The following is a 23324-nucleotide window of genomic DNA, read 5'->3' as shown; positions in this document are numbered from 1 at the left end:
AGCGCCCTGCAGGCCCATCTGTCGTTTTGCAGCCACCAAGGTGAGAAATCGAGTTTCTTGTGATACCTTCTCAAGGGGAACGGTTCGTGCGTCAGCTGCCCACCATCCTTAAGGCCAGACTCTACCCTCGGCAGAGTTTCTACAGCAAGTCAAATCAACGCAAAATGTACACTGACATCCCGTGTCCCAGCAAGGCAGGTCGTGAGACGAATAGGGGCAAAGGTTGGAGGGAAGGAGGGGGAAAAGAATCCTCAACCACGTAGAGGGCCCAGCGTGCCAATCCGTTTCCTTGACCTTTGACCCATAACACCCCAAGGCACCGCTCTTTGGAATCCCCTGCCCCTCCTCTCTGGTTCCTCTCCTCCCCGGCACGGGGAAGAGAAGGTGGTTTGTGGAACAGCCCACGCAACAGAGAAACAGCGGCGGCCGCACAAGTCAGTCAGAGTTAAGAAGGCTACACCCAGCGCTTTCCAGTCTCAGCTTGTTTCTTATGCCCCAAGTAGCCCGCTTGTGTCCACAGCAGTCGAGTATATCCAGTGAAGACACCAATAACATTAGCAATGTTAAAAAAATTCAGTGTGTGTACGTACACACACGCGCGCACACACACACACACATACAGATGTGGTTAAAATATATACACATATATAGATGTATGTATGTATGTATGTATATATATTTATACCTACATATAGGTCTGTATGGGAATCCCATAAAATACACCCCTATAGTCTTCCTGGCTCTGTTATTTAGCAGCATGAAAAGAAAAAAAAAAATAAAATAAAACAGTTCAAAACCCAAAGGTGAATCCTGTGCGGCGGGTGCCTCGGGGAATGTTCCTTCCGGAGTCCATCGTCCGTACTGAAAGTGCTGTGCTCTACCGATCCTTCATTTTAGGGTTCATTTGGATTAGGGTTTTTGTTTTTTTCTTTCTTTCTTTTTCCATCCAGGCGAGAAATCAAGCTCCAGAAACAGGGCTGTTTCCCCTTCTTCTCCGCTGCTCACCGTCTCGGCTTTTCACATCTGCTGGGGAGGAGAGGGAGGAAAGAGAGAAAAGAGGTTACATTTGTGTGGCAGGGAGGGTGCTGACAAGTTTAAGACCGTGTTGAGGCTCTGCGGGGACAAGCTGAAGGCACCGCAGGGACCCAGGTAGTGATTCTTCCCGTACTAGAAGAGGGAGAAAAATCACCGAGAATATCAACCCAGCCAAATCACATTCCCCTGGGTTCTTAGGTTGGGGGGTGAGTTAGGAACAGAATTACAGCTGAAAAGCACCCCTTCTCCCTCCTCAACCTTCAAACCCACCCTGCTTCCCATCTGCCCCTTCTCACACTCACACACCAACTCATGTGCACAGGGACTGACCAACCCATGCAGAGACACACACCCCCACCCCAACTCCCAACTTCGCCTGTGGTTCCCATTGGAAGCAGTACAGCCAAAACGGTCTCATGCAGGCAAGAAGATGAAAGGAAAGTGCGTGTCATTCCACTAGCTGCTGCGAGCAGGGGTTAGTGCCAGAGAACAGCGGCAGCCGCTTGTGGAAGCAGCAGGAGAAACGAGAGCTGGCCCTGCCCCGTAGGGCCCAACTTCAGAAACTCCAGCGGGGAGAGAGGGAGGAACTTCAGCTTAACCAGCTTTAAATCCGGAAACAGCTAAATCACCCGCTCCCATGGCTCCATCCTGCACTCCCGGCCAATGCACTAGCTCTGGAAACCTCTAATCATGCCACTCACCCCACCACAGGGAGGGCTTGGCAAGAAAGACTAATAATCCCTCAAGCCAGGAAGGTTTTTTTTTTTTTTTTCCACTTGGGAATATTTCCCACCCTTGAATTCTGAGGGGATGATTTCCAGCTGCTCCTGGGAGGGGGGAGGAGGTGGCGGGAGATAAAGGTCAAGGGCAGGGAGCTGTCTGGTCTCACTCTCTGTAACTCAAGAAGGGCTGGCTCGGCTCTGCCCACAGCACCAATCACTCTCCCGCTCAGGTTACACCTCCCCCTGCCCCCCCAAAAAAAATTTCCTCTGCATTCACAAGCCCTGGCAGCGCCAGAAGTCTGGGCTTCCCGGGGTTTGGCACAAAGCAGGATGGCACGATGCTTTCGGAGTGTGAGCACCTCGCTCCCAGGGATGGCTGTAATACACGGACGCTGATCAACCACAAAACTACCACCAGGCAGGGGACGAGATGCCTCAGCTTCCAGCCGCTGGCCACGCAGGACCCTCGTTTTCATAGTCGCTTGCCCTCTTCGCCCCCAGCAGAAACAGCCTGACACCCTCTTACGGGAACCGAGTCTTTGTGAATCGAGGCTGGAGTTTATAGCCACAGGCTGGTCCTTAGCAGTTCCTTTTACAAATCTATACAGAGATTCTCTCACACACACCAGCAGGATCCTCAGCTGGTGTCAATCAGCATAGCTCCATTGAATTCAATGAGGTGACACTGATTTTTACCAGCTGAGGATCTGGCCCACCATTTCTATGCAGGTCTGTCTCCAGCTATAGCTATGACTGATAGAGAAGACGTAAGTAGGCTGAAGACACGCACACAGTATGGACGGCTGGACAAACCACACTGTCTCTTTGTAGTCCCATCACACATGCAGCCAGAAAGAGTGTCCCTGCCTTGTGTACACTATGGACAGACACACACATACCATGTCTCGTGGCAAAGCCTCACGTGCTCTCATCTCATTGTTAGGGCATGTAGGGAGCTGTGTGCACACCACAGGCCAAGAGTCCTCTCCCTGGCATTTAGGAGCATGAGGGCAAGGAGAACTGCCGGCTCTAGGGGTGCGTGGGGGAGGGCTCGGGGAAAGGGAGGACTTCCTGGACTGTTTCCGGTCTCCCCAGAGGGGTGTGAAAGAGTCACCCTCCAAACATACCAAGGGATACATTGTCTATGCAAAAGGGGGAGTGTAATCAAAGTGTGATAGAGGAGCCGTGTGCCTTTCCTAAACCAACCAATGGGCAGTATGTACACTGGGACGTATATGGGGTTACAGGCTCGTTCCCTGCTTAACACAGCAACACAAAATCCACCAGGGTGTCCTGCTAGTGGGTACACTGGCCCCAAACGCCCCGTCTGTGGAAGCGTCCCATCCGATCCCTGCCAGCGCATTCGAAGGTCACAGCAGACAAACGGTAAACGCTGTCCCCTTCCCATTGCAAGGTGTCCCTCTGATCCCTGGCCCTTAGTACAGAGGAAAGGAGCGACCACAGAGCATTGGTGCCAGAAGCCAGCAGGAAGCAAGCTCCCTCTCTCTCTCTTTCTCTCTCTTTGGGTGTTTCTCTTTCATCCTTCAGGACACAAACCTGCAAGTGCGCTCGTTTAACTCAAGCTGCCTCGACTTGCAACGTGAGTCTGTGAATTTGCAGGAACATTTACAGGTCTGGGGATCTTGTACAAACAAGTGCTTTCTCCTCTCTGAGCAAGGCTCACAGTGACTGCAAAAAGGCAAAAGGAAAGAAGTCTAAGCTACAGCGCTTCAGCAGGAAGAAAATACACATGCAACACCCTACACATCCAAGCAATCCCCTGCCCCCTCCCCGCAGCTCCCACACGGCCCCATTGGAGCGTCGCTGGCTGACGGACTCGCACGGCAGTGCTCCGACAGGCCCGGAACCTAGTCGCGACAACACCCACTTGCGTTAGCATAAAGAGACAGAAAACAGGCTCTCAGCACGGTATTCACCAATCCCGCATTGGGGCCAATCCACACGGGGGCAGGGAGGTGAGAGAACCACCCTGACTACGGCTGGGTTAGCAACGGGCCCCTGAAATGGAATGTCCAAGCTACAAAGAGGCCAGCAGCTAGTCAGCTAAACCCCCGTGGTCTCTCCTCCCCTGGAGAGACAGGCAGGGCTCAACTGTGCAGTGAGGGCAGAGAAGACCCCTGCCCCTTGCTGCTACAGTTGAGTTTTGTCTTGTCCTTCCTTGGGCACTGGGGGATTTAATTCATTCTTTAAGCCCCCAGCCCACTCCAGACCTGCCACCTGAGAGACTATTAGGAGAAAGGGTGTGAATTTACAATGCAGAATTGTGTGAATCAGAGTGAGAGAGAGAGAGAGAGAGAGAAGCCACCAAATCCAGCAGATGCAGAGAGCCCCCTTAAGTCACCCAGCCTTCCACTACTCTAGGCTTGTGTTTTCATCAGACACACACGCACATGCACACACGCATGCACAGCTGAGGCCAGTCTCCTGTCGCCCGCCTTGCAGCAGGGACTGGCGGAGGACGGAAGCCGAGATGGGAAGGGGGATTGCACAGGCGCATTATAAGGAGTGATTACAGCGCAATGAGCCCGCCCGGCCACCACATTCCTGTGCCCTCGGAAACGACTGCAGCCGCTCGTCATAGAGAGGAGGTGCCAAGCAAGCAAAAGCCACCTGCCCTGAGCTGCGCTACCCCTGCCCAGTGCCAGAGCTGTGCCACCACCAGTGCTGCCCCGCAGGGCTAGGAGCCAACCAGTGATTCGGAGGCGAAGGGGGAGATTTTGAGTGTGCTGCAAGCGGGCTGATTGGTTTGGGACAGAGTCTATGAGCACATGACACAAACGTACAAGCTGAGCGGTTTGTACCGGCTTTTCTTGCGCTTTCTCTTTTGCCCCTTCCCCTTTCCTCGCTTTGATTTTCTGGAAGAAAAACCAAAAAAAAAAAAAAACAGAAAAAAAGAGAGGGAGAGAGAGGGGGGGGGGGGAGAGAGAGAGAAAAAAAACGGAAGAAAACCGAAAGGAAAAAAATACAGCCGTGTGTGTCCATTTGGGGGAGGGGGAAACACCCGGGGCAGGGCCAGAGAACCGGTCTCTGGGATGATGTGCTCATCGCACCATTCACACTGGCCTTCTCACGCTCCCCACCACAACCACAGGGCAGAGAGCCCTTTAGATCAAAGGCAGCCTGGACCAGTCCTAGTAACAGCATCCTATTGCCCTGCTGCTACCGCCTCAAGGGTAGGAGGGCTTTGCGGGCGGGGCGGTGGGGGGGGAGGGGAGGGGTGCAGAGAGACTCAGCAAGCATGGCCCAAACTCTGGGAGGGCCGGCAACAGAGCGTCCGTCACTGACTGACAAGAAGAAACCAGAACAGAGAGACTCCCCTCCTCCTTGATAAACTAAAGCGCTGGGCTCAGACATGCCCAGGTGTGCAGGACAAGCTGCAACACCAGCGCTGCCCCATGTGCCAGATGCATCGCCAGTATTCCAAAGGGAACGTCGGTGCTGCAGAGAATTCCACCGCGGTGACCAGCCGGGCCAGAGTTAATACGTGCTGGGACAGGGGGTGGAAGCTGCCCTCTGTGAGGGCGGCGAGAGGGGGCGGAGGGGTGTTAAATCTTTGCCACGGGAGCCTCGCTACTAAGGGGTAACGAGTTGAAAGCGTTTGGTCAAAGCTCTCCCAGCCCTTTGCCCCGCACCCACTGCCCTCGTGGCAGCCTGGGGCAGCTTGGCATAGGCAGTAGCCCGCTCACTTGTGGGGGGAGGACCCTGCAGCGCTAGGCACATCGGGCGCCCAACCTGTTTCCCTTTGCTGCGGCGGCTGCATGGACAGATCGAGTGAGTGATTCCTGCAGGCAGGTGAGCAGCAGGGCAGGAGGAGTCAGAACCTGAGTGACTCACTCGCTCATCCTTGCTGCTCGCTGGCTCCTGACTGTCAGCCCATGGCTGGGAGCTCCAGGGCTCCCACCCACTGGCAGCTTCCTACCTGCTCTGCATGAAGGAGGAAGAGGCCTGACCTAGTTCTGACACCTGGGAGGGGAAACAGACCCCTCTTTGCCAGCCAAGCAGTTTTCAAACCTCCCCCTTCCACCTGGCGCTGCCCAAGAGAGGAGCCGACGGAGCCAAGAGACTGACTCATTTTACACCTTCTTCTTCCAAATCCATCCATCGCTTCTGATTGGCAGGCGGGTCTGGGAGGAGCCGGCACTGATCCGGCTGCCAATGGCAGAGCAGGGGGACAGCCTGCTCTACCCCCTCCAGCTGCACTAGCACCAGCGCAAGGGACACACGCGACAGAGACAGCAGACAAAGTCCCAGGGTTTGTCAGTCAAGTGAGCCCTTGCACCAAAGCCCTCCTCCTCCCCAGCTCTGCCTCCTTCCTCCCTTCCCCAGCTCAGTCCACCTTGGCTGGGTGGAGAAGGGCGAGGAGAGGGGGCGGGAGGACCCTGAGGGTAACTGGCAGGGCGTTTCTTGGGCCCTGTTCAAGCCTGTTTGCTGGCACCGGCAACTGAGCGTTAATTTCCTTCCAAACTCTCTCCTAGCTGCAGGCAAAGAGAGCGTCCCAGGAACACAAGGAGAGTTATGGGGTGGGGGCGAAGGGAGGGAAATGTCCTTTGGGGGAGATTTCCACGCCTTGCCAACTACAGAGAGACATTAAGGACAAATGTACTCGGGGGGTGGAGGTGGGGACGGAAGCATCAAGCACAACAGAGACTTCAGTCCGACCCAAACCAAACTGTCGCTAGCGTGCAGGAATGGCATAGAGAAGGGGAGGTGCTGCGGGTCAGGTTAGAGGAGAGGGAATGGTGCACAAACAGAGGGGAACAGGCCGGCTGCTTTGCCCACCCCCCACGGCACCAGCGCTCACACGGGCCCAGCTCTCTCACACCTTCAAAGCACAGAGTCACTCGGACTGAACCACCACTGCACACACTAGTCCAGAGCGGAGGAGCCTCGGGCTGAAGCCTCGGGGACGTCGGCCTGATGGAACCATGAGCCGAATTCCAGGGAAGGTGGGAAGCAACTCTGGCTGCACAGCTGACCTCTCTCTTTCTCTCTCTTTCTGCCTCATCTCCCCATGCCCCAGCTCCATCACTTCCCTAGCTGGCACTGTGCATCCAAAGGGCAGAGCCGCTAGCCCAGCCATGCGCAGTCCAGCTCTCCCACTCCCAGGGAGGGGTCGCGCTTTCCTCTTTATGGATTGATTTGTGCTGGGTGAGTGCAGGATCCTTCGTTCCTCCCTCTCTGTTATCGGCGCCGCAAGCAGATGGCGTCAGGGTAATTTTCGTGACCATTTTTGGAGAAGTTCTACCCTGACCCCTTCCGTGTCACCCGAGCAAATCCACAAGTTTGACCGAGATTCTACCTCTTGCTAAAGCCTCCGCCGGGAACGTTCACACATGCCGCTAGGCGAGCTAACGTGGCTCCTTTCCTTCTCCCACCCGCCTCTCAATGAGCAGTGTCCAGCCCCATATAGTGTTCGCCTTGCCTCCACCGGGCCTCGAGTGCAATCTCTTCCTGATGCCAAGCACGGCTCTTGTTCAGAGAGAGAGGCCCTGCCAGGAACCAAAGCTGAGATGGATATTCTGGCTGCTGAAAGAGTCTCTGCGCAAGCTGATGCGAAAGAAGCCAGCAAGCTCTCACCAAAACAGCGGGGAAAAAGAAAGGCAGCGATTGCCAGTGACCACAGCAACACCCGGGTGCTGCACCAGAATCCATTCCTGAATGGCACCGAACTCCATTCCAAGATTTCTCTGACACTCTATGTAATGTGTCAGGGAGCCACTGTCATGTGGGGTCAGGCAGGGAGCAGACTCCTGAAGTCCAGAATAAGAAGGAAGAACCCCCGGAACTGGATTTCTGTGCCCTTCTGGAATGGATTCAGGGTATAACCTCCTAACAGCACCACTTGCTTATTAAAGAAACAACGCCTAGATCTGAGCATCTCCTGCTGTCAAAGGAGCAAAGAGGGGGAAATAAACCACCAGCCAACCACCAGAAGAAAAAGGAGGAAAAGGCTCGTCACTTACTTTTCTTGTTTAGCTTTGACGTCTTTCTTTGGTCTGCGGGGCAAGAGAGAACAAATGCTGGCTTAGAAGGGAGCCAGTGGCAGGCCCTTACTCTACTGTCCTCCCCTTCACCATCCCAGCCCCCCCTCCCCAAGGACAGCAATCCCACCACTGTGCCCTGGGCACTTTGCACATAGGCCCCATCTATCCCAACTGGCTGAGCGACCTCCCTGGAGGGGTTTGTCCTCCTTTTGCAACCCGTTGGCAGCCAAGGGGCTCCACGGGACAAGGGCTATCATCGGCCCTCCCCGTACTCTCCTCCAGCCCCCCGGCAGTCTCTAGAAAGGTGGTGACGTCACCAGCGAAGGACCCTTTGCTCCCCAGCCCCTCTGTGAACCAGCTTGGAGCAGACCTGCAGCCTCAGGCCAGGGTCCCTAACCCCTGATGCCAGTAAAAAGGAAAGGCCAGCTCCCCGTGGGCAGGTGCATTCTGAGGGCAGCTGGCGCCCTGGAGATCCCCAGCGTGGCTCCATCCTCACCTGCATTCACATTTACTGTGCTGTAAGAAGCTCATGTGCACTATGTGCTGACTCTGATGGGGTTTAATTCTCATTATCTGGAAGGAAAGACACAGAGAGAGTCACAATCATGGGCCAGTTGGGGCTGATCGGCATCTCTGCCAAGGAGCACAGACAGAAGAAACATTCCCAGCCCCCACTGTCTCTCTGAGGAGGGCACCAGAGCTCCTCGTGGTACTTCCAGGCGCATCCCCATGGTCAGTGGAGCCCTTTGCACGCCTGGCAGGAAGCAGCACCAAGCTCAGCGTAGGGCTTTATTTTTTCAGATGTGAAGTGGAGCTGGTGCTGGTGACAAGTGCAGAGTGACAACCCTGGACACTGGTACAGGAGCAAGGGCAGCTGTGCAAGCTTCCCCCATGCTGCCCTGTCCATAGACTTCCTCCCTAGTGACATTTCTAAAGGCCGACACTTGCTTCATCAGTACCAGGCCCCTCTAAGACCGACAAGAGAGCAGCTGATTTCACAGCAGCCACCAAACTGCCCTCCACTGGAGACGAACGGCAGTCCCTACCAACACGAGTGGCGTTTAAACCAAGATTCCACAGCCCACTCCTGATCGCCTGCCCCATCCTGGATTCAAACTGGTGCTTTCCAGGTGTAAGGCTCTGGGAGCAAACTCTTGATCCCCCGAGTCGCCCAGGCCGCTCATGCAGAATGAAAGCCACTGCGTAGCAAGACATGTGAACCATTCAATGCTGCCGAGCCACGCTTCCTGCACTCAGCACTAGAATCATCCCTGTAGGGCCAGCTCTTCAGCTGGTGTCAATCAGTGCAGCTCCAGCAAAGTTACTTAAGCCCCGGATCAGACCCTCTGTATTTATACTGCACTCATCACGGGGGTGTCTGAGCCCAGCTGGGACGCTAGCACTGGTGCTTCCAGCAGAGATCTGCTGATGTGCTCCTGCTCCCAGTGCATGTGCACGTCGGCCAGCTACGGTGAGTCCAGTGTGAAGGGGCAGGAAGAAATGCGTCCCTATTTACAGCACCCTGCATAACGGGGCTCCGATCCTGACCGGCGCCTGAGCTGCTGCTGCAGTATAAATAATACTGCAAGGTTCTCAACACACAAAGTCAAATTTGGCTCAGGAGTGTGTTTAGTGTCAACATAGTCCCATGTGGTCTCTTGTCCATACCACAAAGCCACTGCAATATTTACAGTCTCTGCTTGAGGGGCCCAGGGCTGGAACGGGGGTGGGAGGAGGCTGCAGGTCAGGAGTGAGGAACTGTGTATGGGGAACCCAGGATTGGAATAGCAGGGTTAGTGCTGGTCAGGCTCAGGGGCATCAGCATTGCTGTGGGGGTGAGAGGCGGGAACCCGGCCAGTGTGGAGGTACAGTGGCTGATCTATATGGGGAACGCTTTCACAGAGAGCCTCTTGCTAGTACGCCTGGCCTTCGCCAGCCTCTGACTTTCCTGAGCACTGAATTCAGCAGTTTCAGAACAAAAGCGAGAAAGGCACAGAGACTTTTCCACTTGACACTGCAGCAGTTGCATTTCTCAGAGCCCCTTCCCACCCCTGCTGGGCCATTGGAGCTAATGGCCCAAATCCCCAGCTCTGCTGGTAAAGGCTGACCTGACATGCCCTCCAGGGGAGAGTTCAGAGAGGGCATCCTCTTTTACACTACACTCAGCCACCACAGGAGCACGTGCTGCCTGATACAAGTACCAGAGCAAGAGTTAATGTGGAACAAGGGGCTGGGAAGATTCCCTACCCAGCCTCCGAGATAACACCCGGAAGTCATTAGAAGTGCTCCCTTTATAATGCAGCTTCTCTGTCTGTGGCTAGCGAGTTAACTCCACTGACCCAGAAAATGGATTCTCCCCTTAACCTTAAATGGAAGCAACTCCTGTTAAATCCACTTGGTGCAGCCACTGGAGATCAGACCCCCGAAGCAATGTCTCATCACACCAGCCTATGCCTAGAAGTGAGACTTGACCACCCCCCTTTCCCCTCCCTAAGACTCCAGAGGAGGCCCATCTGCCTTCTCTGTAGAGGTCTCCCTCCTTCTCCTCCTTGGCTGCCTCAAAGTGAGCAAGTTACAGTGACAAAGGGGATGGCCGAGGGCAGGAGGCGTCATCCCCTCGGCCATCCCCATTCTCCAGCCATGCCCTCACCTCCATGGTGACGTTGTGCACCTCCATGGGGACGCATTCTAGGCCCTCGTCACCACAGCAGCCTGCACACCTCAGCAGGGGTACGCAGGATGGCTTGAAGATGTACTCCACCTCATCGGGGTACTCCTGGAAAATGTCCACCAGGGTCTCAATCGTCCTGCAAAAGCTGCGCTCATAGACCTCCAGGAACCTGATAACTATGAGGTGGGAGAGAGGGAAGGAGAGAAAGAGAGGGAATAAATTAACAGCAGCTCGGCCTGGGAACACTCACACCTTCCCCTTAAAATGAGACAAGCAGTTGCAATTACTGATCCCTCTGCCCTTTGCTGGGGGCCCTGCTGCCCTGAACTGCCTCTGCAGTACAGAGTCCCTCATCTTCACCCCACCAAGCTGAGGGGGCCCCCAGTGGTGCAAATTAACTTCCCAGATATCCTGTTAACTCCTTAGGGGAAGGGGGGCTCTTGCCTGAATTAGCTGCTGCTTCTGGATAGCAGAGGAAGGGTGGAAGTGGGAAGATAACTGTCTAGGCTGATCTAAGTCACCTGGCCCCGATGCCTCCTCTACCTGCCTTCCTACCCCTGTTATCTGACACACTCCATCGGACTCCCTGCCACTAAATGCCTTAGCTCAGCCAAAAAGCACCTGACGCTGACACGGATGGTTTTGGGTGGGGGTGAGTCATTAGTAGGATTTATCTTTCACCCCATTCAAAGTGTCAAATTCTCATCCAATGGACATGGGGAATGCCATAATCTAAAGTGGGAAGTGACTCCCAAAAGGTCAGGACAGAGGGGACAGACTCCACCACTGCCCATCTTTGGGAACAGAAGCTCCCTTGGGGTGAAGGAGAATGGGTTTGAATCATTAAAAGTGCATTCCCACTCTTCCGTGCTGTCCCTCCCCCATTCTACCTTCCTGTCCACCCACCCAGAGCCTGCCTGTCAGATCCAGAGCATCCGTTCCAATATGCCACCTTCTGCAGCACTACACTGCCTGTTAACGACATTTGCCAGAGGATCAGTCCCTAATTCCCCGGATTCTCTCAGCCAGACCACGGTTTCTCAGCCCAGGAAATCCAGGGTCAGCGGAGTGGAGAAATCAAAGCCACCTCTCAGCATCCAGGGTAATAACTGGGCCACAGACTAGAATGAGGCGGAGTGGGGTGCAGATCTGCCTTTACTTCCTCCCTTTCACTCTGAGTACCCAAGCAAACTAAATATCAGGTGCTGGGACCCTCTCTGATTTCACAAGTGTTTCCCAGTCTGGTGCCAAAGATTCATCTCACTGCTTGGGCAAGGGGTGGAGAGATTTAAAGAGGTGATAGATGAATACACAGACAAAGCCCTGTTCTGCGGATAGCAAATGCATGGCACCCTACAGTCCAGCATGCGTTCTAGAGAGGAAGTTTCAAAGAGCAGAGGGAGAGTGTATGCATAGGGAGACGGTGGCTGGCCTGTGCTGTTCCACATTAGAATCACACGCCTGCACTGTATGCACACAGTCCTGTAATGGTGAGGTCGATAACCCCATGTGATAAGCACAAACTGCTTGCATCATGGAAAAAATGGTCCCTACTAAGCGTTTCTGCAGTGCCCTGAACCTGTGACAAACTAGCATAAAGGTTACTTTGCCACAAAAATATAAAAGCTGCAGGGCTCTGAGCTCAGGGCCCACAGTTAATTGTTGAAAGTTAATTCTAGGTCATGCAGCGCTGACAGTGTCACAGTACTGCTGGCAGCGGGTGCGAGGGGGAGGAGCATCTGTTTGGGAATTGAAAGTGTCAGAGAGCACAAGCACCTATTAAAAGGGAAAGTGGCTCAGGGAAGGGAAATGTGACCTGCAAGACAGGGACTGGTTGCTAGCATTCTTCCTCCAGAAGAGTCATTCCCCCTCTCCTCTGCAACCCTGCCTCTCATCTCCTTCCCTGTCTTGTCTGTGTCACCTCCTTCTTCTTGTTCCCCTTCAGGGTAACCTTAACCTTAAAAAGAGACTACCTCTATACAGTAGATTTAAACAATTTAGCCCCTGGGAAATTACACAGGCCCAGAGACAGCCATGGAGGCGCACTGCTGATTATTCACACCCTCCCAGTGTTAAGGATCTGGGAACTGTCGCAATACAAATAAGTCTGGGATAAAAATGCGGATGGATCCATGCAGGGGTGGAATCCCTACATGTGCAAACCAAACACTACTGCATGTGCTAGTCTAGTCATGACAGGCAGAAACTGAAATTGACTAGAAACTAAAGTGAAACTGACCAGCCTGCTTCCATTGTCCAAACTGAGTGTGTCAGAAGGGAAAACCAACTGCATAAATGGTGAAAAAATACATTTGGCTTTTAAAAATTCATTATTTTTTTTTATAACCCAAGGGGTTATTAGCAACATAAGGAAGGCGATTCCATTTCTAAGGCCAGATTTATTGGTGGATTCCAAATACATTGCTTTGCCAGAACAGCACCACGCAGCTGAATCATGCCAGTGACTGTGGTCTATAGTTTGGTTTCAAAACTGCATGTGTAGTTTCCTTTGCAGAGTCTTTTGTTTCATTTGTACAGTCTCCAGTCCTTACACGTTCAGCAGTGCCCTGACCATAGTGCTGCGGATTCACGCTGCCAAACCCAGAATGTCCCCATAGGAAATCTCCAGTAGAAGCCGCAGCCTTTACTTGCTGCTGTTTTTTGTGTTTGAATATGAAAGATTATTTTCAGGAACATGTGTCAGCTTCTGAAGAGGGGGAGGGGAATCTGTACCCAAATTTAAATCAGAATATCCTGCCCAGGAAGGGGCAGATTTCGCCAGATGCATTGATTTATTTGAGTTTAAGGTGCTCAATACTTAGCAGGATCAAGCCCAAATTTGGAGCTGAGTGGTGGAGAGACACCATGCTAGAAAAGAGGGTGGTGCTCACAGAATGGGTCTGTGATTGGTTCACTGCTGTGCCCATCACTGGCTGAGCAGCTATATATACATACTGTTCTTTTAAAAATAAAAAGCGCAATCACAAGAGCTGGTGGTTTCCTTTATTTATACCAGAAAAATCTTTTCTCGTGGAATAAACAAAGAGTGTTTGTCTGGCTTCTCTACAACGGCCTGTGCCACAAAATCACATGGAAGGATATCTGAGCAGCAGGGGGGCTAGGTCTACAATTACAAATAGTCCCCAAATTGGATCAGGTCCATCCCAAATGTAATCCTGGCTGAAGCGGGTGGGTCAGTGAAGAGGCCAAAGAAACAAAATGACCTTTCGTCCCAGGACCTTTATAAAGCATGACGCTGTATGACTCCCTTGTGGAGTAGCTGAGTATTATCACCCCATTTCACAGAGGGGGAAACAGAGGCATGGGGAAGGGAGCAAGGGGGAAGGAATGGGATCTGACTTCCCAAGGTCTCGGAGCAAATTAGAAGCCGAGCCAGGAAGATAACCCATGACTCCTGATTTCTAGTACCCTGAGCTAACCATAGACATATTTGCATTGCAAAACCAGGAATAGAACCTATGAGTCCTGATTCTTAATCCCTCTGCTCCAATCAATAGACCAATCTCTTTTTCCTTCCCATCGCCATTCTTGTGATGTGGAACCAGGAGTGGGTGGAAATTAAGAACCCTCCAGGACAACGGGCACCGTTCAACTCCTCCTCTCACCAGTAAGATGGATGGGAGCACAAAGGGGGCACAGACCAGGGTATTAGCTGCTACTCGTTTCTACCACTAGCAGAGGGACTGGATACCAAAATGAGCCTCGCAGCGGGCTCAATCCTGCTTCCTCTGAAGTCAATAAGCCTTTCACACTGTTCACGGGGCAGTCTGCCAGCAAACCAGAAATGGATGACAATGCAAAATGGACACCTTGTAACAAATCTAGCCTGCTGGAAATCTCTGGCAACACTCCTACGGCTTGTCATGCCAATAAAGTTATTGAAATTGAAACTGAGTGTGGCAGGGAGGGGTTCAGTCCCTAGGTGCACTGCTAGAGCCCCCTGCTGCCCTGCTGTGGGAATAACACCGAGGGTCACAACCTGCCAGGCCTTGCCACTCAAGATGAGGATAAAGACAAGCTGGGGCCGTGGATGGCCATTGCCAGCGTGACAGTGGCTTTCTCCAGCATGAAGGTGGAAAAGAACGGTAACCCTGTCTGAGATGTGGCACAGAAGGTCACCTCACCCTACTGCTCCAAAGTCCACAGTGCTGTAATCCCCAGTCTGAATCAAGAACTACAGAGAGAAAGCTGAGCCACAAGTCAGAAGAGGGCTACCAAGGCTTGCCATCTGATAGCTTGGTGCCTACTGCGGTTCTAGTCTATACCCAGATTTATTCAGCCCTCCATCCAAACACCTGATTTACTACCCATTATAGTCTTGGAGCAGCTAGCGTTATCTGAGATAGCAATAACTTGAGAAGCACCAAGGTCTCACTTCCTTTTCATCTGGTATCCCCATAGGTACTAGACTGCCAGCAATGAACTGAATCGAATCAACTGGGCTATGGTACCAACTAATACACTCTCTAGGCCTGCTACCTCAAACAGAGCAAAAGGGAATGTGTTTCAGGTCTGTCACTATATAGTGCAACCCTCTCCTCCTTCCAAGAGTTCTGGCTGAGAGTCTGGAAAATTAGCCCTGGCTGCTGCTGCTTCTTCTTCTTTTTCTTCTTTTTTTTTTTTAAGATGAGCTATCTTACTGGCTCAGGAAGATCCAGGTGCTGATTGGTCCTTTGTCTGATGATCAGATCTTATCACTGAGCAGGGCACAGGGAGTGCGCATGGGAAAGAGGAGAGGGAGACAGGCAGCAAAAATGACAAACTCCTTCCTGTGACATTAGGGAACTACTCATAGCCACTCAGCTTCTGGTAAATTGTTTTTCCCCCCAGCATTCTGGGAAATGGGCAATGGGTTCATAAGGATCTCTGCAATATCTTCCATTGGATTGATACAGCCTGTGTCCCTCTATCTCTCCAGAAAAGATGAAGGAAGAGAAAAGTCTGCTCTTCAGACAGGCCCACCTGTTTCACAAAACGGCTTTCCAAATTAAAGAGCAGTTCTGACTAATATGAAGCCACAAAAGGGTTAAATCTGGTGTCTCACATTTCAAGTCCTATTCTCTCTCCCCGCCCCCCCCCCCCCCCCTGCACACTTTGCTCCTGCTTTCCAGAAGGTGGCAGTATTGGTCCTCAGGTTCTTCCCAGCAGCTTGGCTCAATGTCTCCCCCAAAGCACCCCATTCCCCACCTCCCAGAGCTTCTGGTCTTCCTAATTGCTTGTAAGCCCTGTAGCTGTTGAGAAGAAAGAGGCAAGCCGCTTACCTTCATTGGGTTTCCTCTCCCCATCCCCCAGGGTCGGAGCGGCCTGCGACAACTGCAAAGATAATAGAAAATTAGTCAAAACACAAAGTCATTATCCTGTCCCCAGGGGCGGTTAGGGAGCTGAGCCGCTTCCCAGGATTCCACCCTCAAGCTCCAGAATGCTGCGGTAACAATGCCACTGGAAGCAACAGTGTTTCGGAGCATTATTGTAGCGTTCGGATGCATTCCAGCCCCCCTAGTTCCATCCCAACCCTCTTCTCCCCTTGGAAAATAAAGCCGCCACAAAGGAGCATGTCTGACTTCCCTGTTACAACCTTACAGGGAGAAGTGTTGCATGCGGGGAGAAGTTATTAGTAAAGGCTTTTGCGGGCTTTGAGGGGAAGTGTTCCCCCCCCCCCCCGCCCCATGTGACTGCAAGACAAGCACAGAGAAACCTTTGTCTTCTCTTTCCTCCAGAGCAGAAGAAAATGAAATAAAAATAACACCTTCGGCCTGGGCTTAAAAGGGGGGGGGGGGGGCAGAGACACAGCATCCAGGCAAAGGCAATTCACCCCAGTGTGTGTATGAGAGAGAGCCAGAGAGGGCACTTGGGAGTGGAGTGGAGTGGGTGGGGATCTGGTTTAATGCAACATCACTTTAAAAAAAGAACACAGAGAAATTAACTGCTCAAAGGCATTTCGAATTATTAAGGTCAAAAAACAGAGCGGGAATCTGGGCGGGGGAGAAAAACAACATTGGTGACCTTCTAACGCTGACATGACAAATACGCTAGGAGATTTGTCCACGTTCATGTTCCAAGGAAAGTTAGTGGAAGGTATTTCAAAAAGGGGCCTAGGTTACAAAGCAGGCTAGCAAGTGCAGACGGATTGGGTACTGCTTTTAAAGGGACAACAGCCCTATTTTTTCTACCTTCCGTCTCGCTCCTAAATTAGTCTCTGTTATAAAGGTAAATCATTTGAGCTGGCATTATGTGGCAGGGGGGAGGAGGGTGAGAAAAGTCTCATGGTTTGAAAGGTCATCTCTGCTCTTACCATGTTTGCCGCTGAGTGGTGGCGGTGGTTGGGTGTCGATATTTAGCTTTATGTCAGAGTGATTAACTGTTACGTCACTCCCTCACATAGTAACTGCCTAAAACTACCCTTGCTCCCTCCCACTCCCCCAGCATGAAGGGCATTGCGCACCACAGCACAATGGGGCCACAGATCTGGGCCAGAGCCTCTGTGCTGCAGAACCAAGTCTAGGCCCCTCAGCTCCCTCTGTCACACTTTCCTAACCAAAAAAAAAAAAACCCTCCTGCTCTTTTTGTAATGACAAGAGACACTTCCGAGTAACTGACACAGGCATTAATGGAATTAACTAACCTGCCCCCCAACCAGAGGGAGAGATGGAGAGAAAGCATGCTGTGTTTTATCAGAGAACTGTTTTAAATTTCAGGTGAGACCTTAAAAACCCATCTCCTGTCTGCTCGGTGTGAGCATTATAGCTCTGATTGCATTTTCCATAAGGCAGACTTCACCCTGCTGTCCTTGTCCAAAACCACCCACTCACTCGCTATTTGTGCAATGTGCTGCCATCTGCATGTCCTCCACCCCAGAGACAGCTGCATTTCAGAGGAGCTGTATTAAAGTGCTTTGGGATGAGTGGTGATATATAATGCAATATATTATTTATCACTGATCGTATTAGGCTTTTTAAAACCATAATCACTGTCATCTCACAAATGGCCAGGTACGTGACTGGAGCCAGCCAGCCCAGGACAGTGTGAGGCCTGCCAAATAGATCAGCTACCTATATGCTTCCACACAGACCCACACACAACCTAGCACCACCAGCTTTAAGAGGAGGGAGGAGATGGAGCTTCCAAAGCAGGAGAAGAAACCCCTCTCCCAATTATTCCCCAGGGCCGGTGTATAGTTCCCTCTAGCTAAGGTTCCCCTGATCTGCCTCCCAACGCCACTGAAGCACATAAACTCCTGGCCCTAGGTATAACATGCAAATCCAACCTTCAGTCACCCAGTTAAGGGCCTATTCCCCACGGGGAGAGAAGCTAACTGCCCTCACTCTGCGTTAGGGCTGTGATATCAGCTTTAAAAGAGGACTCCCAGGAACACTTTCATTCCTGAAGGGTGAAGGTCACTGCAACAGCACAAACAAAATGGAGGAGGAAGAGGCTGCAGCAGCCCTCCAGAACCAGCCCAAGCCTGAAGACCAAGGGCCAAAAGGGACAGAAAAGCATCAGCTGTGCCCTAGCGAAGGAAGGAAATCACCAACCAGATCAGTCTGTTCATCAATCTACAAGGCCCAAAAGTACTGTTAGGGTAGGGCTCTGAGTCAGGCACAGCATGACCATTGCCCGCTACTGAACTGACTTGGAGACACCTTTACAGCTCAGCTGTGCCTACTCGCTTTCTGAGGTCACTAGCCTCCCCTGCCACATGCCCCCCACGTCGCCGGCAGGTGTCAGGAAACAGGTGTAAGCAGCTCATTTTCACTCCTCACCTGCAACACAGCCCATACCTCGTTCTTCAGCAGAACCCACCGTCTCACAACCAGCACCTGGCGCAGCAGCTAGAACCCATTCTAGGAAGTAACCAAACTCTAACCTGTGATTTTACTGCTATCAAGGTGTGTGAGTGCGTGTGCAAACTGCTAGCTAACAAAGTCTGCAAGCGTGTTAAAAGTCATACAACAGTCTGGGAAGTCACCTGAACTGGATTGCGGTGCCTGCCTGAAATCAACCCCTCATGCCACTCCTGACTACCAACTGGCCCGAAAAGAAGGTGATTTCACAGCAGGCTTCTGGAATTATTAATAATACAAGGTCTCCCTAGAGGCCCTGCTCCACTAGCATATTTCTCTCACTCCTTTTCCCTTTCCAATTACTGGTACCCACAGAGCCTGTCTGTTGAGGCAGCATGGCTTGGATGGAAGGGACCTTGCCTCACATTAGATCAGGCGGCTATGTATCACAGAAGGGGCAACTGAAAAACAAAACCAGAAGAGCCCTTCAGGGGACAACAAGGCCCCATGCCCTTCGGTGGGAGCCTGAAGGTCATGCTGCCAGGGCTCTCTCTCCTCTACTGGCTTTTGGAACTACTCATCACTTCCGTAATACGATTGCTTTCCATGTTTTTCTATGGCATGGATGCAGTCCCCGAGCTAGTGGCAGGTAAATCGCCTTGGGGTAGGGGCTGTACAAGAAGAAGCTTCTTTTGTGCTCTGTGCTCTTTGCAGGTTGTTGAGAATTTGTGGTCTGAAATCAGATAAACACTCCCCAACACAGTCAGCTCCTGACTCACCCTGTCTGTATCTGCACCTTCTCTGTCCCTTGTCTGATTGACTGAGGGATCCAGTTCTAATGCGAAGCAAGTTATTCTCTTGAGGAAGAGAAAAGGTTAATTCAATCGTTCCCCCCACCACAACCCTTCTCTTCCTTCCCCTCCCCCTAATCTCTGCAGGCTCATTAAAAGAGCTTTGTAACTGTTTGGGGCTGGAACAAACAATCCAGCCACTTTGGGAGGGACTCTGGGACGGGAGTTAAGGCACTTTCAGTCTTAGGCGCTAGAAATTCTTCTCTGAGGTTTCTACGCAAGGAGGAGGCTTTACTGCAACCTTTCCCCATTGTATATGCAGAGAGAGGTCAGTAATCCTGCAAGCCGCTGGCAGACAGCATGGGACCTCTGAGACAGAGTAGAATGGGGCAAGAGAATCTAGGTTTGTCCAAGAATTAGAGATCCTCTGGGATGGCAGTGCAGAATCCCCCTTTTTTGCTCCCAAGACCTGCTCCTGTTAGTTTGTTCTCAGAGCAAGAGCGAGAAGCAGCTTTGGGGAAGGTGACCCGCTGTGGCTTGTCTACTCAGCGTGGAAGAGGCTGGGGAAGTTAGTTTTCCTGGTGTTTCCAGTGTGGCCTGGCTCATAGACACACCAAAAGCAGGAGCCTGGTGGGTGTGAGATCATTAACAGTCTAGTCACAGGCTCTCTTTCCCTCCCTCCCTCAGTGTCTGATCACTGCCGGATCCCTATGGCAATACAGCTGGTGTGCCCAAGTCTCTCCACATTCCACAGCAGGAAGGGAAGAGCTCGGGCTCCCAGGATATTCTCACCCTGGGGTCACTCCTAGGAGGCTGCAGTTTAGAATCAAACCCAACAAACAAAAAAATGATGGGGCCGGCCTGTGCTTCCTTGCTTTCTAGGGAAAAGGGGCTGTGGGGAAGTCAACTTACCCTCTCCCCAAACCCACCAGCCCCACCTGACCCTGAGAGGAGTGAGGACAGGGTGGCAGGGCAGGGCTGGCTAACATTTGGGAAGGGTGGTATTCTAACTGCATTCTCCTCCCACCCTCCCCCTCATTACAAAGGATACTCCCCACAAGTAGACCTGGATACCTGCAGCAGCACCGCCCATCCCAGGCCACCAACTCACAATTTCCCACTGTCCCAGCCTCCCAGCAAGTAGTGATAATAATAGTAACAGCCTCAACAATGAGTAATTATAACTCTGCCTTTACTAAAGCGGCATTGTAATACCAGCTCCTCTCCTCTGCATTTATTAAAGCAGCATTGCATTACCTGTACCTTGCTTTTCCCATGAGACCTGGGCCAGGGCTTTATTTAATTCTCCCCAGCGTGCCTGGCTAGGCAGATAAGTTTATTCAGCACCACTGCTTGATAAACAGTGGAGGTAAAATATTATCATCAAAGCGCGAACCTCGGGTCCCAACACAAAGAGTCATGTTTTATGACATGCCCACGGTCATCGCCATGCTGCCTACGTGAGATCTGTCTAGCACCAGTATTTTTAATGTTCCCACCACCATAGTATCTAGGCGACCGACATACAAATAAGGGCAGAACTCACATCTGTCTGCAGGAACCTGGTGGTCTGTCTGTCTAGGCACTTAACTGGCCCCCATCTCTGTACTATCGGAGGAGCATCTCACAATCTTTAATGCCTTAATCCTCACGACACTCTGTGAGGCAGGGATGCCTCTTCCCTGCCACTCTGTTATTCCTCCTTATTTGTTCCTACCTTTTCCCTCTGTCTCCTTCGTTCCTTGTCATCATCCTCCACTGGTGAGGAGAGACTTTTGCAGAAGGCTTTTTGCACTGTGTTCTGAAAACGGCCAGACTTGGGTTCTGTCTGATCTGCCGTTTTCAGAACGGTTTCAAAGTTTTTTGGTTGTTGGGTTTTTTTAAAACCACCTTAACATGAGACAAGCCAGGGACAGGCCAGTGATATCACCATAACTTAACACATGACACTCTCCAATAGGAGAGAAGCCTGCTTTTCTATCAAGTGCAGGCTAATTTGCTGCTGTCACTAAGAAAGTGGCAATATAACAGGCTAGCAACAAAGCGTGTGATGCCTGCCAGACTTTAGTTACATCTGAAATGGCTTCTAATTGAGGAGTTACCTTCTAGTGTCAGTGCTGAGCAAACAATGTGAACAGCAGGTTAGTTTACAAATTATATTTATTTTCACACTGGAGGGCCTGGCCCTCAGTGATGGCCTCCCCAAATTCCTGAAGACAAATGGCAGAAGAAAACTAACTTATTCTTATCCCTCCAATTATAATATATGCCCACCTAGCCAATGTACACCACAGTCACCTGGACGCTCAATCTAACCCGTTTAAAAACTACACCTCTTTGGCAACACATTCCCCTTGACTCCCTTAAAAAGAGACAGATTTGTACAAAGCGGTGTATTTTTTTAAGGAGGCCAAACCGATTTCGGATCCTTGGGAATGCCAGGGAGGCTAGGGAGAGAAGGGGGAAATCGGAGTTTTGAAATCTCAGCGGGGACATGTATTTTGCAAATCAGTCTGGATGAAATACAGAACCCATTCTGTCCCCTTTGATCTCTATTTGTTTTTCCAGCGAGGTGTTCTCGGAGCGCCAGGCAGTAACATGCCCGAGAGATCTAGCTAAAGACAAATAGGGCAAAACAGCCCTTTGCAATGTCAGGAGACAGAGGACGAGGCTTACAGCCCAGGCACGGTGCTCCCAGAAGCTGATGCAAGAAGTCAGCGTGCCGCTTACATGCCCGGGAAGCGATGACGGGGCCAAGCACGGGGATCATGTCCGCCTATGGATTTCAAATAAGGCTCCCAACTTCTACAAAACTCCACAGGCAACAGATCCGTCCCATTCCCAGGAGGAAGAGGAGAGTGGGCACGGGCTGAGCAGCGAGTGGGAAACCGGGACTCCTCCAGGAACTCATAAAATCCCGGATCTCTCTCTCCCCATCTCGCCCCCCAACTCCCCGCCCCCCAAGTACAAGGGTGCCTGCTGGCCATTACACTCAAAGTGAATCTGTGTGTGTGTGTGTTCACTGTAGCTCACACACCTTTCTCGGTGTTTATCTGAAGGCGTGCGGCGTCTGGGGCTACTTCTGCAGGAGATACACGGCACCGCACACACAGTCGTGCCCTTGCACACGCACGCAGAGACAGCTGCATATGTGACTTCCATACCCCTAGCCTGGGCGCGGGGCAGGCAAGGGGTGCTCGCTCTCCCACGGGCATCCAGGAGTTCCCAGCCTCGAGGCACAGTCGGTGGCAGTCGCAAGCGGGGGGGGAAGACCACGCCGGGCAGGGGGAAGGCGCCCCCTGCACACACACACACACACACAGCCCCCCCCCCCCTCCCCCTTACCTTGGCGTTGTGGAGATAGAGCAGCGCCGCCAGCCCCCAGTGGATCCAAGTGAACAGAAAGTTCATGATTCCTGGAGCAGGTCGGGGGAGGGGGGTGGCTTGCTGAGCTTTTGCTGTCTCTCTCTGGCCGCCTGTCTCCTTCCCTTTCTCTCTACTCCTCCGTGCCCTCGTCCTCCCTCTCCTGGAGCCGCTCCCCTGGGCGATTTCTGCAAAGCTTGCGGCCAGGGGGGAACTCTTCAGTCTCGGGTTTCACCCCTCCATGAGCCCGGCTCTCTAACCGCCAAAGGAACAGACACCCCCCCCTTTTTTTCCCCTCTCTCTCTCCCTCTCTCTTGTTCCCTGCACAAAGCTCAGCCTCCTCCGTCCGGCCCGGTTCCGATCCGACCCCCGGAGGGACAATCCACGCTCCAAACGGCACCGATTTGTAACAGATTTCCCCTCGGAGAGGTAAGAAAAACCCACGCGCGCGCACACAAAAAAAGTTTGCCCGAAAGTTTCAATGCATTTTCCAGTCTTCGGGTTGGTTTCCTGCGGCTGCTCCCAAGCTGGAGTTTCCTTTCAGGGGAGAAGGGCTGATCCCCGCTTTGGATCCCTGGCTCAGCCCGGTTCTGTTCTCCTGCAACTGGGAGGGATCGGGGGTGGGGATTGGATCCCTTTCCTTCTTTCCACCGCTTTCAAAATCCAAACTGGCCGGGGAGTGGAGGGAAAATCCAAGCCGGTAAGAGTGGGGGCGGGGGGAATAAATTAATGATTGGGTAAAAATAATAATTAATAACAAATCCCAGCGCACAGGGAGAGCTGCTCCTCCTAGTCTGCTCTGCTCCCTCCTGTGCTGATCTGGCTCGCTCGCTCTCCTTTCTTGGCGGAGAGTCTGGCTGCACTTTGCTGTCGCTCGCTCGTGAACGTCAGGCAAGAGCCACAGCCCAGCGCTCTCTTTCTCTCCCTGCCTCGCT

At 52.2% G+C, this 23324-nt stretch overlaps 1 protein-coding gene across 3 annotated transcripts; it reads right to left on the bottom strand.

Annotated features, from left to right (window-relative positions):
* Positions 1-1001: 1001 nt before the first annotated feature.
* Positions 1002-22437, bottom strand: VEGFA (vascular endothelial growth factor A). Of its 3 annotated transcripts, XM_065400770.1 has the most exons (8): positions 22372-22437; positions 15716-15767; positions 10413-10609; positions 8259-8335; positions 7742-7774; positions 4562-4633; positions 3315-3446; positions 1002-1023 (listed from the first exon to the last, which is right to left on the bottom strand). In XM_065400770.1, exons 1-8 carry the CDS (start codon positions 22435-22437, stop codon positions 1002-1004), a joined length of 651 nt encoding a protein of 216 aa, XP_065256842.1. The 3 variants fall into 3 exon arrangements, with proteins under 3 accessions (XP_065256842.1, XP_065256843.1, XP_065256844.1); XM_065400771.1 differs by lacking the exon at positions 4562-4633; XM_065400772.1 differs by lacking the exons at positions 3315-3446; positions 4562-4633.
* Between the last annotated feature and the right edge of the window lie 887 nt (positions 22438-23324).

Source organism: Emys orbicularis, chromosome 3 (assembly GCF_028017835.1).
Source record: "Emys orbicularis isolate rEmyOrb1 chromosome 3, rEmyOrb1.hap1, whole genome shotgun sequence".
Classification (NCBI taxonomy): domain Eukaryota; kingdom Metazoa; phylum Chordata; order Testudines; family Emydidae; genus Emys; species Emys orbicularis.
This window is presented reverse-complemented; position numbering and strand designations above follow the sequence as displayed.